We start from the raw sequence: 15,593 nt of genomic DNA, 5'->3' as shown, positions 1-15,593 counted from the left end.
TCTGTTTTCTTCTTCCAGTCTCTTTCTATTTTAGGAGTATACTCCCCTGGCCAGAATGAGAAAATGACCTTCTCAGATTAACAGCTGACCTGCTCTCTTCCTCATAAGTAGTCATGAAATGTTACTCTTCTCATTTCATTGAAGAGAGGTACCACACCAACTTCCTGAAAAGGCTGAAGATCAAAAGAACATTACTTTTTCATTCCAAAATAGTAACTCCTATTGACCAAATGCAAATTACAGCAATAAGTGTATGTGTTTACTGTCTTTAAAAACTTGAGGGGGCACCTGGCTGGCTTAGTCGGTGGAGCACGCCCCTTGATCTTGGGGTTGTGGGTTCGAGCTCCCCATTCGGTATAGAGATTACTTAAAAATAAAATTTTTTAAAAAACCCAAAAGCAAAAACAGGGGCACCTGGGTGTCTCAGTTGGTTAAGCATCTGGCTTCAGCCAGGTTATGATCTTGGGTCCTGGGATTGAGCCCCCCAATAGGCTCTGCACTCAGTGGAGAGTCTGCTTGTCCCTCTCCATTTGCCCCTCCCTCCACTCCTGGGCATGCACGCGCGTTCTTTCTCTTTCTCTCTGATAAATGAAATCTTTAAAAAATAAATAAAAATTGAAAAAAGAAAAAAAAAAAAAAAGCCCGAGGTGTAATTTACACATAGTATATTTTATCCTTCCTTATGTATAAATTCTAAGAATTTGACAAATACATACAGTTTAACCATTCCCACAATCAAGACATAGGACAGTTCTATCATCCCCACAAATACTGCTGTAATTTGCATTTGGTCAAGAGGAGTTACTGTTTTGGTATAAAAAGAAAGTAGAGTGTTCTTATGATCTTTAGCCTTTTCAGGAAGTTAGTGCTCTTTATATCTCTCCCTCCATCCTCTGACGACCACAGATGTGTTTTCTGTCTCTGTAGACAGATCTGCCAATTGTAGAAAATCACATAAATAGAATCGTAGAGTATGCAGGCTTTTGAGTCTGGCTTCTTAGCATAATGCTTTTGAGACTCATCCATGCTGCAGCACATACTAGTAGTTTGTTCCTTTTATTATTAAGTAGTCTTCCATTGTGTGGATGTGCCACACGTTACCAGGTGAAAAACATTTGGGTCGTTGCCATTTGGAGGCAATTACACGTTCATATACAGGTTTTTGTGTACATGCAAGATTTTTTTTTTTTAAGATTTATTTTAGGGGCGCCTGGGGGACACACTGGTTAAGCGTCTGACTCTTGATTTCAGCTCAGGTTATGATCTCTGGGTCCTGGGATTGAGCCTGCATCAAGCTTCCTGCTCAGGGGGGAGTCTCCGTCACCCTTTCTCTCTCTCTCTGCCCCTCCCCACTGCTTATCTTGCTCTCAAAACAAAAACAAAAACAAAAACAAACCAAAAAAACCCCAAATACCTAAAACCTTAAAAAAAAAAAAAAGATTAGTGAGAGAATGTGTGTGGGCGAGACAGCTCGAGGGGCGGGGGGTGGCCAGAGGCAGAAGGAGAGAAAAATCCTCATTCCTGCTAAGCGTGGAGCCCACTGTGGGGCTTGATCCCAGGACCCTGGGATCATGACCTGAGCCAAAATCAAGTCAGATGCTTAACTGACTGAGCCACCCAGGCACCCCTAAATGTAAGTTATTATTTCACTTGGGTAAATACCTAGAAGTGGGATTGCTGGGTTATATGGTAACTGACATATGGACTTTACTATTATCTTTTCCTCCACATTACCTTAATGCAAATTTATAAAATTTAGGAAGATTTCTGGTAAGTAATCATCCTGACCTTCTGAGGTTCACAAATGCACCAGAAATCTGTTTTAATACCAACTCAGTATAACAGGGATTTAGATAACTGTCAATCAAATCCTACCCTGAAACATTAACTATTATAAGTAATAGACATTCATTAAAAGTCACTGTAACAAAAGTGTTAAAATGTTAATACTGCCTTCCTATTAAAGTTCCACTCTATATGAAAAACCTAGCAAATGGCTCTCCTTCATCAACAAACAATTGCATCTGATAGTTCCTCTTCTCCTATGACAATAAATACAAATTAACAATAGTATGGTGACAGCACAGACCTTGTCAATAGTGTGAAATATACCCTTTCCACAAGTTAAGATGTGTACAGGAAGTTACTAGGGGGATGCATGGCAAGGGTACTCTTTATAGTTAAGTCCCCTGGTCTACTGAGGGCTCGTTAAGTACAGCTGAACAGACTAACAAACAACAAAAAGGTCTTTCCAACATGCACACGTGAAGAAACCATCAGATTTACTACCTGTAGGGGTGACTGATTCAACACCTGGAACTTGAAAAAGCCAATCTAAAACTGATTCACGCACAGGGTGCCGGTCCATTTGCAGCTGTCTCCTGCCAGCTGGATTCAACTGTACCAGGCTGGCTGAGACGATTCTGTGTGTCCCACAGTTCTCTCTCACCACTGTCCCTATATTTCACCTCATCCAGTGTGAACCTTCCCTACTTACCTCAGTATTCGTCTAAGGGAATGGCAGTCGGGGGTGACAGCATGGTATATCAAATTAAAGCTGAACTAAAGATCTGGTTAAGTTAAGGCTAATGCCCATCATACTACAGGAATGGCTGTGTAGGACGCCACATCTGGCTTCTAGAGCAGTTTCATTAATATTGCTTAAAAGCCATATTTAACATTAAACTAGACTGCCAAAACTGAGACCCTAAAATAAAGCAAGTCTAACTGCAGTAAGGTAATGTTTGTTAAAGTAGCATTATTCTGGTAAGATTAGAGTTCTAATCCCATCAGGGGCGCCTGGGTGGCTCAGTCGTTAAGCGTCCGCCTTCGGCTCAGGGCGTGATCCCGGCGTTCTGGGATGAGCCCCACATCCGGCTCCTCCGCTATGAGCCTGCTTCTTCCTCTCCCACTCCCCCTGCTTGTGTTCCCTCTCTCGCTGGCTGTCTCTATCTCTGTCAAATAAATAAATAAAATCTTAAAAAAAAAAAAAAAAAGAATTCTAATCCCCATCAATACATGAAGACTCATAAACCTTGAGATTTAATCCCCCCCCAATCATTCACAGTGTACATTTTGGGATGTCATGTCAGGATCAGTTGGTAATAAAGCAACTTAGCTCCCTCTCACTTAAAGAAAATTAAATCTCATCTCTTTGACCAAACCTCCCCTGATCACATGAAAGTGGGATACACATTCTGCACCCCAGAAATGAGACTAAAAGCCTATATGGATAGGCCCCAGAGGTTTTTATGGCTAATTAGCATGCTGAGCTCTTTTTCCCTTATTCATTCCACAAATATAACTACTGTAAATAATTACTACCAGCTAGTGTAACCAAACATCTTGGTTTGCTTGGAACTGTCCTGGTTTTGGCACTGGAAGTCCTAAATTCTAGGAAACTCTTCAGTTCCAGGCAAACTGGGACAGATGGTCACCCTACTACCCACATGATAGGTATCATGTACCACCAAGCCCTGGGTAGACAGTCATGAAAAAAGGATACACAGTCTTTGACCTTATGGAATTTAAAACTGAGTAAGGTGCCTGGGTGGCTCAGTCGGATAAGCGTCTGCCTCCGGCTCAGGTCATGATCCCAGAGTCCCGGGATCGAGTCCCACATCGGGCTTCCCACTCAGTGAGGAATCTGTTTCTCCCTCTGGCCCTTTCGTGCTCTCTCTCACGCTCTCTCTCAAATAAATAAAATCTTAAAAAAACAAAACAAAACACGTGAGTAAGGGAGACAGACAATAAACAGAAACAACTCATTATATCTCATGATAAGTGCTAAAAAGGAATTGAATCAAGTGAATGTGAATGGGGAATGTGTCTGTGATACATTGATCTGTGGAGGTTTCTCTGAGGCAACGGCATTTAGGCTGAGACTAGAACCCCTGAAGGAGGAAAGAGACGTGCAGTTTTCTGGACAGAGATCTCCAGATGGAACAGCTAAGGCCCTGAAGATGGCCAAAGTTTGGCATGGTCTAAGAACTGAAGAAGAACCAATGCAACTGGAGCTTAGCAGGCAAGGGGCAGAACAGAGTAAGGTTGGTTAGAGGTAAGAAGAAACCAGATCATTCCAGGGTTTATAAAGCAGGATGCGGAGTAAACATCTTATTTGAAGGCCATGGGAAGCCATCAAACGGTTTTAAGTGGAGTAACCATCCCCAGAGGGTTTCTTAAAGAGCACTCTGACAGAGGAACAGACCAGAGGGGCCGAGAAGTGCAGGAAGGAGTCAGAAGGAATCCATAGCAATGCCATCAGAGTGGATGGTGACCTGGACATGGGAAGTAGTCACAGGAACAAAGAGAAGAGGGAGAACTAGAGAGATAATGAGGAAAGAGTAGTAATTCACATAAGTTTAAATTTGAGATGTTGGGGCACCTGGATGGCTCCGTTGGTTAAGTGCCTAGACTCTTGATTTGGGCTCAGGTCATGATCTCAAGGTTGTGAGGCAAGCCTGCGTGGGGCTCCGCACTGGGCGTGGAGTCTGCTTAAGATTATCCCTCTCCCTGGGGCGCCTGGGTGGCACAGCGGTTAAGCATCTGCCTTCGGCTCAGGGCGTGATCCCGGCGTTCTGGGATCGAGCCCCACATCAGGCTCCTCCGCTATGAGCCTGCTTCTTCCTCTCCCACTCCCCCTGCTTGTGTTCCCTCTCTAGCTGGCTGTCTCTATCCTGTCGAATAAATAAATTTAAAAAAAAAATCTTAAAAAAAAAAAAGATTCTTCCTCTCCCTCTGCCCTTCCCCACCTCTCTCTCTCTCTTCTCTCCCTCTCCCTCCCCACTCCCTCTCTAGAAATGAAAAGAAACAAATTTGAGATGTTAATTCTTATTCCTTCTTTCATATCAAAACTACAGGTAGAGGAACGGGATTCCAATGGTGGACACATGGTTTCCTTTCAGGAGTAAGGAATGGAGCCATTGTGTGTATGTATGTTTTGGGGACAGGGAGGTATTTGTTTTGTTGGAACTGTTTCAACAAGCATCTACTATTTTTATTTTTTAATTTTTTAAAAAGATTTATTTATTTTAGAGACAGCAAAAGAGAGAAAAGCAGACTCTCTGCTGAGTGTGGAGCCTGACACGGGGCTTGGTCCCAGAACCCCGAGATCATAACCTGAGCTGAAATCAAGAGTCGGACGCTTAGGGACTCCTGGGTGGCTCAGTTGGTTAAGTGGCTGTCTTCAGCTCAGGTCATGATCCCGGATTCCTGGGATCAAGTCCCGCATTGGGCTCCTTCCTCAGCGGGGAGCCTGCTTCTTCCTCTCCCTTTGCCTGCTGCTCCCCCTGCTTGTACCCTCACGTGCTCTCTCTCCTGGCAATAAATAAATAAAATCTTAAAAAAAAAAAAAAAGTTGGATGCTTAACCGACTGAGCCACCCAGGTGCCCCCTACTATTTTTATTGAAAGAAAATAAATCCAAACAATTAACGTATATACAAAAACCCTTCTGAGTTAATTCCAAAGTAGCAGTATAACAATCCTTTATATTTCACATGATTGGCACTAAATGTGGCAACTTTCCCTTCAAATTTCCGGCCAAGTAATTATAATTGTAGATAAAATACTGAGTTGTATAAATGCCCACAATGTTATAAAATTGACAGAATCATTTTTCAACCCATTCAAAACAAAAGGTAAATAAAATTTTTTTTTTTTTTAAAGATTTTATTTATTTATTTGACAGAGACAGCCAGCGAGAGAGGGAACACAAGCAGGGGGAGTGGGAGAGGAAGAAGCAGGCTCATAGCGGAGGAGCCTGATGTGGGGCTCGATCCCAGAACGCCGGGATCACGCCCTGAGCCGAAGGCAGACGCTTAACCGCTGTGCCACCCAGGCGCCCAAAAGGTAAATAAAATTTTTAAAAAAGTTCTATCGTTACTTGTTTTTACTTGGTTCCCTTTTCTAATATACTTCCTAACTAATGCACATTTCTTCTACCCCTTAAAAAAGGGGTATCTTACAGTAGAGGAGTTGGAGTAAGAACTCCCAAATTGGGGCGCCTGGGTGGCTCAGTTGGTTAAGTGACTGCCTTGGGCTCAGGTCATGATCCTGGAGTCACAGGATCGAGTCCTGCATCGGACTCCCAGCTCAGCGGGGAGTCTGCTTCTCCCTCTGACCCCTCCCCCCTCATGCTCTGTCTCTCAGATAAGTAAATAAAATTAAAAAAAAAAAAAAAAAAAAAAGAACTCCCAAACTGACACTGTCTCTTATCTCTGAGTAATCCTGCTGTAACCAGAAAACTCAGAGAACTTGCCACCATGAATATGCCAAGTACCATTTGCATATTCAACAAAGATTGCTTCAAACGAGCGTACTCCATGTTAGGCATTCTTTTTTTCTTCTTTTTTTTTTTTTTTAGAGATTTTATTTATTCCAGAGAGAGAGAGCGTGTGCGCGGCAGCGTGAGTGAGCAGGGGGAGGAGCAGAGGGAGAGGGACAAGCTGACTCCGTGCTGAATGCAGAGCCCAACGCAGGGCTGGATCTCAGGACCCAGAGACCATAAGACCTGTGTGGAAGCCAAGAGTCAGACGCTCAACCAAATGAGCCACCAGGCACCCCAGACAGGCATTATTTCCAACTACCTACTTGACGTCTCCACTCAGATCTCTCACAACTTTAAACTCTTCACCTTTAAACCTGATCTTCCCCTGGGGTTCCCCATCTCATGCCAGGCCTTCCTCTTCCTCACCCCCAATATCCAATCAATCAAGTCCTCCCATTTTATCCTGAATATTCTGACCAATCAAATCTACTTCTGTTGTCTCTGTGAGTACCATACCAGTCCAAGTCAGGCATTCATTCAGCAAACATTAACAGGATACCCGCTGCATACCAGGCACTGTCCTAGGTGCAGGGACACTGTAGTGAACAAATAGCCTTGCCTTCCTGGAGCTTCCGTTCTAGTGGGATTTGTGCTTTCCACCATCTCTCACCTGGACTCCTCTGCCACCCAACTGGTGTTCCTTCTCTAGATTACTCTCCACTAACAGCCTAAGCAAACTTTTTTTTTTTTTTTTTTTTTTATTTGAGAGAGAGAGTGTGCACTCAAGAGACAGCACAAGCAGGGGGAACAGCAGAGGGAGAGACAGAAGTAGGTTCCTGGATGCACAGGAAGCCCGACTCAGGGCTTGATCTCAGGACCCTGGGATCATGACCTGAACCGAAGGCAGACGCTTAACAGACTGTGCCACCCAGGAGCCCCTAACCAAACTTTTTAAAAGACAAATCTGAACACCTCTTCAAACTTAAAATCCTTCAGTGGTTTCTCATTACCCTCAGAATTAAGTCCAAAGTCCTTAACATTGCCAACATGGCCCTACCAATAACTTTAAAACTTCTTTTAACCCCAGCCCACAGTACGATCAATTCTACCTCATGAGCCAGTACACACGTACATGTATAACGCAAAATACAGGTTACAGAAAACAATACTCCTTTTTACTAAGTCTGACGCATGATGTTTTCTTTCTTTCCTTTTTAAGATTTTTTTAAAGTAATCGCTACACCCAAACATGGGGCTCAAACTTACAACCCCGAGATCAAGAGTCACATGCTCTACCAACTGAGCCAGCCAGGCATCCCTGATGTTTTCTATTTGATTCAATTTCATTTTCATTTCTAATGCTGGTTGTGATTCACTAAACTGACTTTTCCACCTTCAAAGGGACTACCGCAGCTTCCTTTGTACCTTCTCTCTCCAACTTGTTATATTCCAGTCACTGTGTATTTCTTTCAGTTTCATTAGGGTGCTAGGTCCTTCCTGCCTCAACGCTTTTGAGCATGCTCGTCCCTCAACCATGAACACTCAATATGTCTCTGTACTCTTCAGTCTCCTAATCCTTTCCTTAACACATATTCCAAGTCTTTAAGTGTTACTCCCTCGAGGGTAGTCTAGGGTCACTTGTCACACTCTCACAGTATCCTTGCTCTTCCCTCATAGCTGCTAGTGAAACTGTGAGGAAATGACTCTCTGAGCAATGCCTGCCCCATAGTCACCCTCTCCTTTCTGTCTCCTCTAATCTTTAAAGTGGAAACTGCTTCCATTTTGTTCACCCAATAGCCTCAGTGCCTAACACTGTTTAACACATTTGCTGAAAGATAAACAATCTCTGCCCTTGGGAAACTTACAGTCTAGGAAGGGAGCAGTAAGTATAGCAAAAGATCTGGTGTTGAAAGATGAGTCCTGAATTTTTCCTAAAAGCCTCCCTGCTAAAGCTCCCACGGGACTCAATCTTCCCTGCACAGAAAAGGTGAGTGAAATTACCAAATGAGTTACATCAAGCTGGATGCTACATTATGACACAAATTAAAAACTTCACAAGTTAACACTGACACTTCTCGCAAGTTTTTCATCCTAGACGTCTATGAAATTCTCTAATAGAAAAAGACTACATGAGGACTTCAGAGGGGAGGGGGGTGGGGGAATGGGATAGACCGGTGATGGGTAGTAAGGAGGGCACGTATTGCATGGTGCACTGGGTGTTATACACAACTAATGAATCATCGAGCCTTACATCGGAAACCGGGGATGTACTGTATGGTGACTAACATAATATAATAAAAAATCATTAAAAAAAAAAAAAAAAAGAAAAAGACTACAAAAGAGGCACAACTTTTAAATTTCCCAACTTCGGGTGCCTGGGTGGCTCAATCAAAAGCGTCTGCCTTCAGCTCAGGTCATGAGCTGGGATCAGTCCTGGGATGGAGCCCCGCATCAGGCTCCCTGCTCAGCTGGAAGTCTGCTCCTCTCTCTTCCTCTGCCCTTCCCCCAGCTTGTGCTTGCTCTCTCACTCTCAAATAAATAAAATCTTTAAAAAAATAAATTTTCCAACTTTTATGGGGAAGGTTTATGGAAGGATACTTTATAACGCTGGTATTTTTAACATATAATATCTAAAAATAACTCCTAGAAAATACTTAGGGGCCTGTTCTTTCAAAGACAAATTTAATTATTGCTACTTCAAGTATCATAAGCAGAGAAAAAGAGGACATGACAACATCACCATTTTAAATGAGAGGAAATTATGAAATAAAGCATTCCAGTATGCAAGTAGTTCAATTTTCTTCTTGAGAAAGGCAGAGTAAAGGTTTTATAAATACTGAGGTGCATTGATCTGAATAGAGAACTCTTATTCCTTTATTATCTTGGATGCTTTTCATTTGATAAGACCCAGCGCATAAATGTTATTCCATAACAAGTGACATACATTATTTCCATGGAAGTACACAATGGGGTAAAAACAAACAAACAACAGCCTAGGTTTGCCAAAAACTCTTTTCCAAAAGGTGCCAAAAACAAGTATCTTCAGGATTTGCCATTTTAAAATGTTCAAGATGGGGTGCCCAGGGGGCACCGTCAGTTAAGCATCTAACTCTTGGTTTCGGCTCAGGTCGTGATCTCAGGATTCTGAGATCGAGCCCCACAACCAGCTCCGTGCTGAGTGCAGAGTCTGCTTGAGATTCTCTCTCCCTCTGGCCCTCCCGCTCCTGCGTGCTCACTCGCTCTCTCTCTCTAAAATAAAGAAATACTTCAAATTTTCAAAGGTCTGAGTTTTTAAAACCCGTCAAAGTTAAAACAATTTTAAAGTACTCCAATACAGTCCCTACACACCTCTCCTTCCCATCATGAACAAAGGAAAAAAGGAAATAGGCCTCAATACAAAGCATCCCAACAATTCAAACAGCCAACAGCTTCACTACCTCAAACATCTCTGTCAAGTTTCTTCAACTGTGCACACACTACAGCCGGGACAGGAGGCTGTTTCTCTCCTAGAGTGTCTTACCAAAAATATTAACTCGCACACAGACAGTGGTCTCAATCATTAACATACATGAGTACCTGGGCTGTACCTGGTAAAACTGCAGAGTCCAGGGTTCTATCCCCTGAGGGTCTGATTCAGTAGGTCTGGGATGGGAGCCCCTGCAAAGTACATTTTCAATAAGCAACCCAAGCAGCTTCTGACACAGGTGGTCCTGACCTCCCACCACCAGGAAGAATCAGCACAGTGGGCTCACCTGCCTCACCTTCAGCAAGGACAAAGTTGGAAACAATATTTCTAACATAATGACTTCTATGCCCATCTGGAAAACCTGGGAACAAAGGACCTCCTTTCCAACCGCTTCAGTCTTACACCACTCAGAGGTTTGTTATGATTTTGTCTTTTCCACAAGGACCTTACACTAGACAGCAAATATGATGTTATATCCCCAATGAAGACCCAGAACTAGATGGAGCAGCCCAAGGCATCTTGGTTAGAAAGGCCCAGATGCATTAATTTTGTTCTGAGGATTCCAAAGACCCCCCAAACCAGCCTGACTTTGAATTTCTGCTAAAGGTGTCTGGTGAAAACTTCTAGAGGGCAGAGATGTTTGTTTTTGATTCCCCTAAGAGCCTGGTGGAGCACTGAACAAAGAGAGATGGAAGGCACAGGTGCCTCTGTTAGGATGTGCAGAGAAAGGGAATTTTGATCTGGTTCCCATCTGATAAAAGAATGCCAATGAGAATGGTTGAAGAGGAAAAAGTTGAAATTGCTGTTAAACTGTATTAGGTATCACTTACAAATTTTATGCTAATTTCTTTTTATAAATAGATAGAGCTGGGTTTAAAGTTGCAATCCTGGGACGCCTGGGTTGGCTGGGCTTCTGCCTTTGGCTTGGGTTGTGATCCTGGGGTCCTGGGATTGAGTCCCACATCAGGCTCCTCACTGGGTGGGGGAGCCTGCTTCTCCCCCTGCTCGTGCTCTCTCTCTCAGAAATATATAAAATCTTAAAAAAAAAATAAAGTTGCAATCCCTTCCAGTGTCCACTTTGGAAGAGCTCTTTGTAGATCAGGTAAAACCTCTCTACCACAAAAGGAAGGTCTGAAATCATTTGTTAGAATTCTGTGGAAAATCACTACAGACAGAGTAATTTGCAGTTTAGTTCATTCATCATCAAAACAGATGTCTTAGAGTGCTTTACCAAGGAAGCTCCCAAATAATCTTTTTGTTTGATGTAATAATTTCCTCCTAACTGTTCAATGTACTTTACAAACATGAATTCCAGCAACGTGGAAAATGACCATGAAACATCATTCTCATTTTGCACTATGAAAAATTAAAAGACTAACAGATTGCGTTGATATAGTGAAGACTGTGTGCTTACCATCATGCAGATTTGGAGTTCAAATTCCAACTCTACCACTAAAAAGTTGTGTGAATCTAGGTAAGTTACTTCTTCAATCTCCATCTCCCTCATATGTAAAATGGAGAAAATGATACTAAATTCACCACAATTTGAAAACTTGACAATGTAAATAAAGCATTTAATTGAGGTGACTAGTTCACCCCAAACACTATGTAAATGGTAGCTGATGTTTTTATTAGAAATACCCACATTTCTAGATACATTAAAAAAAAAAGTTCTAATCCTCCTAAGTGCCAGCCTAAAATTTTCCAGCCAAGAATATATTTTTTTATTTTTGTAAGTTTCAAAAGCCTTTCAGTGAAAACATTTCAACTTACCTTTCAATTCCTGTCCCCAAACAAGATTTTCTCCCTTTGATGAAGCCCCACTACTTTTCCACCTCAATACCACCATTTTCGAAACAGTCCTCTTTCTTCAACACATTTCCAGTCCCTCCTCCTTAAAGTCCAGCCCTTTCACGCCTTAATACTTTAGTCCTGAGACCTGTGGCCTAATACCAAGGGACCCCAAGAAATCATTTATACAAAAGCCTTAGTTTGCAAGTGCTTGTACCAATATGAATTCTTACAAACACTTGATTCTTATAATAGCCCAATTAGATACTCAAAGCTAATGTATCTAAATTTTACAGTTACAAAAGATACATAGCTAGAAAAAAACAGCACAGCCGGCCTAGAACTCAAAATTTCAGATTCTGAATTCAGTACTCTCTCAACTTATAAAGCTACTACCTCTGGCATATTCTTTGTATCATTTGTTCACAAAACATGGGAGGGAAACTCTTTGAATCTTCTTGTATCACTGGAGCACTGTTGTAAAGGACAGCTTCATCCCTACAATATTTTCTAGAGCATAAAAACAAGTTCAAACCCAAGAGAGTGAGACCAAAAGTTACTTTCAATGGTTCCTGCACAATCTTCAGTAAGAAAGAATTCTGGGATGCTGCATGAAAAGTCAAGAGGCCTCATAGTCCTTCCAAGTCATAGTCCTTCCAAGTCGTCCTATATATTTCTTCACTTCTGCCCTCCTTTCTCCCAAGAGTTTTCTTTGGTCTGACATCTCAACGAGGACCCTTCTCAACCACAAACGACCCTAGTTGCTAAACAGATTTGTGCCCACAGCTAAGTCTTCCTCATCAAGCACGGCAAAGGTTCCCCGGAACGTTTAAGTGTGTCTCTCCTCTAGGTCCACACCTCTAGTCTGAAAAACTTCATCTCCCAGGGCCCGCACCATCTCGCCCCCCGCCCCCACCACCCCACACTCACCCTTGCACCTCCTCCAAAATCTCCCAGCCTCCCGGGTTGGCGGGCGATACTTCCTATCTCTCTGGGCCCGGATCGCCGGGCCTGCAGCCCGCCGCTCGGATCTGACCCCGGCAGATCACGGACCCCGCTGGTCCCCCGAGCCCGAGGCCCACTAGCCTGGTCCCTGCCCCGCCTCCCCGCCCAAGGCGCCAAGTCCTCGGGGCTCCGTATCCAGGCCCCGCCGGACTCCGAGGGCCCCGGGCGCTGCGGGGAGGACAAGAAAAAGGTGGCAGCGGAGGTCAGGGCACGGGGCGGGCCGGGAGCTCGGGCCGGAGGCCCCGGGCCCGGCCGGCTCCAGGCTCCCGTGGCCCGGACTCAGCCCTCCCGCTCCGCCGGCCCGCGCCTCCGCGGCCTGCCCTCACCTGATCCAGGTTCTCATCGCTGCCGCTGTCCTCCGTGTCCGAGTCGATCACGACGCGGCCTTTCCGCTTCTTTACCATGGTGGTCCCCCGGCTCGCACGCCGGACGCCGCCCGGACTCCCCTCTTGCCCGCCTGCCAGTGGGACCGCCACTGCCGCCGCCGCCGCCGCCGCTCGACCCACACAAAGGCGACCGCGCATGCGCGCTCCGCTCCGCCCCTGGCCCCGCCCCCCGCTCGTCGCACGCAGTTCGCCGGCGCCCGGTGCCCCGCCCTGCCCCACCCCCGACGCAGCGTGGGAGGAGGGCCGCGGTGCAGGGTTGGGCTCCCGACAGTGGACAGCGGTCCTGTACCCTGCGCGGGCCCCTAGAAGCTTTGGGTGTGTCTTCTCTGCGGGGCCGAAGCTTGGTATGCTACGTACCTGTAGTGAACTGGCGCTGCAAGCATCTGGGTCCGCTCTGACAAGCCTTTCAACTGGCCCACGCTGATGGAGTGTCGAGGGCGCCTTCCGGGGCTTGCCTGCCTGAAAGACACAAGTCGGCTGGACCACGCAGAGGGCACGCGTCCGGGATAAAACCTGCCTACCTGGGGTGCAAGTGACCCCTGAGCTGGATGGAACCTGGAGGATGCATCCGAGTTACCCAAAAGAAGAGTAGAAGGAAGGGTGTTCCAAGCAGAGACCCGCGTGGGCAAAGATAATTGAAAAAATTGGGTTCAGGGAACTGAAAGTTCATTATGGAACAGAGACTGTTGGTGTGTGTGGAAGGACTCAGCGGCCACATCCTTCAGTGCCTAATAAGCTATATTCAGAAGTTTGAACATCAGTATTGAAAGATTTTAAACTGAAGAACGACGTTACTAGATTTGTATTTTAATTACTCTGGGTGCAGTGTGGCGAATGAATTGGAAGGGTGGGAGGCTGAGGGCGAGGAGACCACTTAGGCTGTTGGTGTTATTTTGGTAAGAGATGATGGTGTCCCAAACCAAAGAAGAGGCAGTGCAAATGGAGAGAAGTGGATGGATTCTGGATGATTTGGAAGGTAGAATTCCCAGGACATGAATATTAGTTGGGAGAGCGCGTAAGGCGAGGTCCCAAGCACAAATGATGCTTAGATCCAGGCTTAGAAAGCTGGTGGTGAGTGGTCCATTCATCAGGATAAGAAACACAAGTGGAAAGGAGGTTTGGGAGACTGATGTATGAAGAAAATAAGTTCAGTTTTTTGCCTGTTGATATCAGTTAATTAAAAGGGCAACCTCATGGGGCACCTGGGTGGCTTAGTCGTTAAGCCTCTGCCTTTGGCTCAGGTCATGATCCCAGGGTCCTGGGATCGAGCCCCACATTGGGCTCCCTGCTCAGCAGGAAGCCTGCTTCTCCCTCTCCCTCTACCCGTGCTTGTGTTCCCTCTCTTGCTGCCTCTCTCTCTGTCAAATAAATAAGCAAAATTAAAAAAAAAAAAAAGAAAGAAAGAAAAGAAAAAGGGCAACCTCAGGGGCACCAGACTAGCTCAGTCCATAGAACATATGACTCTTGATTTGGGGGTCATGAGTTTGAGCCCCATGTTGGGCATAGAAATTACTTTAAAAAATAAAGGGCAATTTCAGAAGTGATTTGTGGGATTTGGAATATAGGGTAGGGAACATTAGCAATCATTTGAAAATGTTCTCAAAACTTTTGGGGAGTCATTAATTCTTTGTTCTGGTAGTGAACTTGGGAGTTAGACCCCAGTCTCCCCTGGGCATTACTGGGCACAGGCAAGCTGATGAGTTTTTGCTGACTCCCTTTTTCTTTTCCCCTTTACTGTCTAAATTTTATTTTCTCCGGTAAGTTACAATATCACAAATGTGCATGCTTTAAAATAGTAGTAAAAAAAAATATCAGACTTAGAGGAATCCCTGGAACTAAACACATACCTAGATGTCCAATTTGCTACCAGTTAGCTTGAAAATGCATTCAGGATATAGAGAAAACTAAGCCCCAATTACCTTTTTACTCCAGAAGATTTTTCCTAAGATATAACCCCCAGACCTCTCTCCTCCAACATATCCTTGGAACTGAGCCTATGGCCAGAATGACTCAAAATGACCTGGCTAATCTCCCTGTGTCTAGCCACCCTGAAGTTTGGTGCCTTTCTGTGAGGATCCTCTCTGAATGTGTTAATAGAAGATCAGGGGCGCCTGGGTGGCTCAGTTGGTTAAATGTCGACTCAGGTCATAATATCAGGGTTGTGAGAGCCCTGTGTTGGACTCTGTGCTGAATGTGGAGCCCTTAAGATTCTCTCTCTCCCTCTGCCCACCATCCCCCCACCCTTGCCTGCTCTTGCACATGTGCTCTTTCTCTAAAAAAAGTATAAAGAAGACTATAATAGGGGCACCTCAGGGACTCAGTTGGTTAAGCATCTGACTCTTGTTCTCAGGATTGTGAGTTCAAGCTCCATGTTAAGAGACCATAATATTGTCAGTGACGCTTGACTGCAATTAAGAAAGATAGGTTCTAGGGCACCTGGCGGGCTCAGTTGGAAAAGCATGCAACTCTTGATCTTGGGGTTATGAGTTCCAGCCCCATGTTGGGTGTAGAGGTTACTTAAATAAATAAAACAAACAAAAAAAGTTATGTTCTTACTTGAGTGAAATCTATTGATTTTGCTCTTAAGGAGAGTCTTCTAATGATTCATGTACTGGAGTTAGTCTATATTGAGAGTAAACAGTGTCTTTTTCTTTAAAATTTTATTTATTTGAGAGAGA

At 44.4% G+C, this 15,593-nt stretch overlaps 1 protein-coding gene across 2 annotated transcripts in view; it reads right to left on the bottom strand.

Annotated features, from left to right (window-relative positions):
* The window catches only part of RTF1 (RTF1 homolog, Paf1/RNA polymerase II complex component), a 52,160-nt gene extending 39,083 nt beyond the window's left edge, over positions 1 to 13,077 (bottom strand). Inside the window, exons 1-2 of one of the 2 annotated variants that reach the window (XM_040620484.1) lie at positions 12,856 to 13,014; positions 9,855 to 9,924 (exon numbers count right to left, since the gene is read on the bottom strand). In XM_040620484.1, coding sequence (XP_040476418.1) covers positions 9,855 to 9,924; positions 12,856 to 12,872 — 87 coding nt within the window. In that variant the 5' untranslated portion in view covers positions 12,873 to 13,014. Of the gene's footprint in view, positions 1 to 9,854; positions 9,925 to 12,855 lie in introns of both variants that reach the window. The other variant, XM_040620483.1, reaches the window with a different exon arrangement.
* Positions 13,078 to 15,593: the final 2,516 nt, after the last annotated feature.

This window comes from Ursus maritimus, unplaced genomic scaffold (genome assembly GCF_017311325.1).
Source record: "Ursus maritimus isolate PB19 unplaced genomic scaffold, ASM1731132v1 scaffold_35, whole genome shotgun sequence".
Taxonomy (NCBI): Eukaryota; Metazoa; Chordata; class Mammalia; order Carnivora; family Ursidae; genus Ursus; species Ursus maritimus.
The sequence above is the reverse complement of the archived record's forward strand: the minus strand, read 5'-3'. Positions and strand labels throughout refer to the sequence as shown.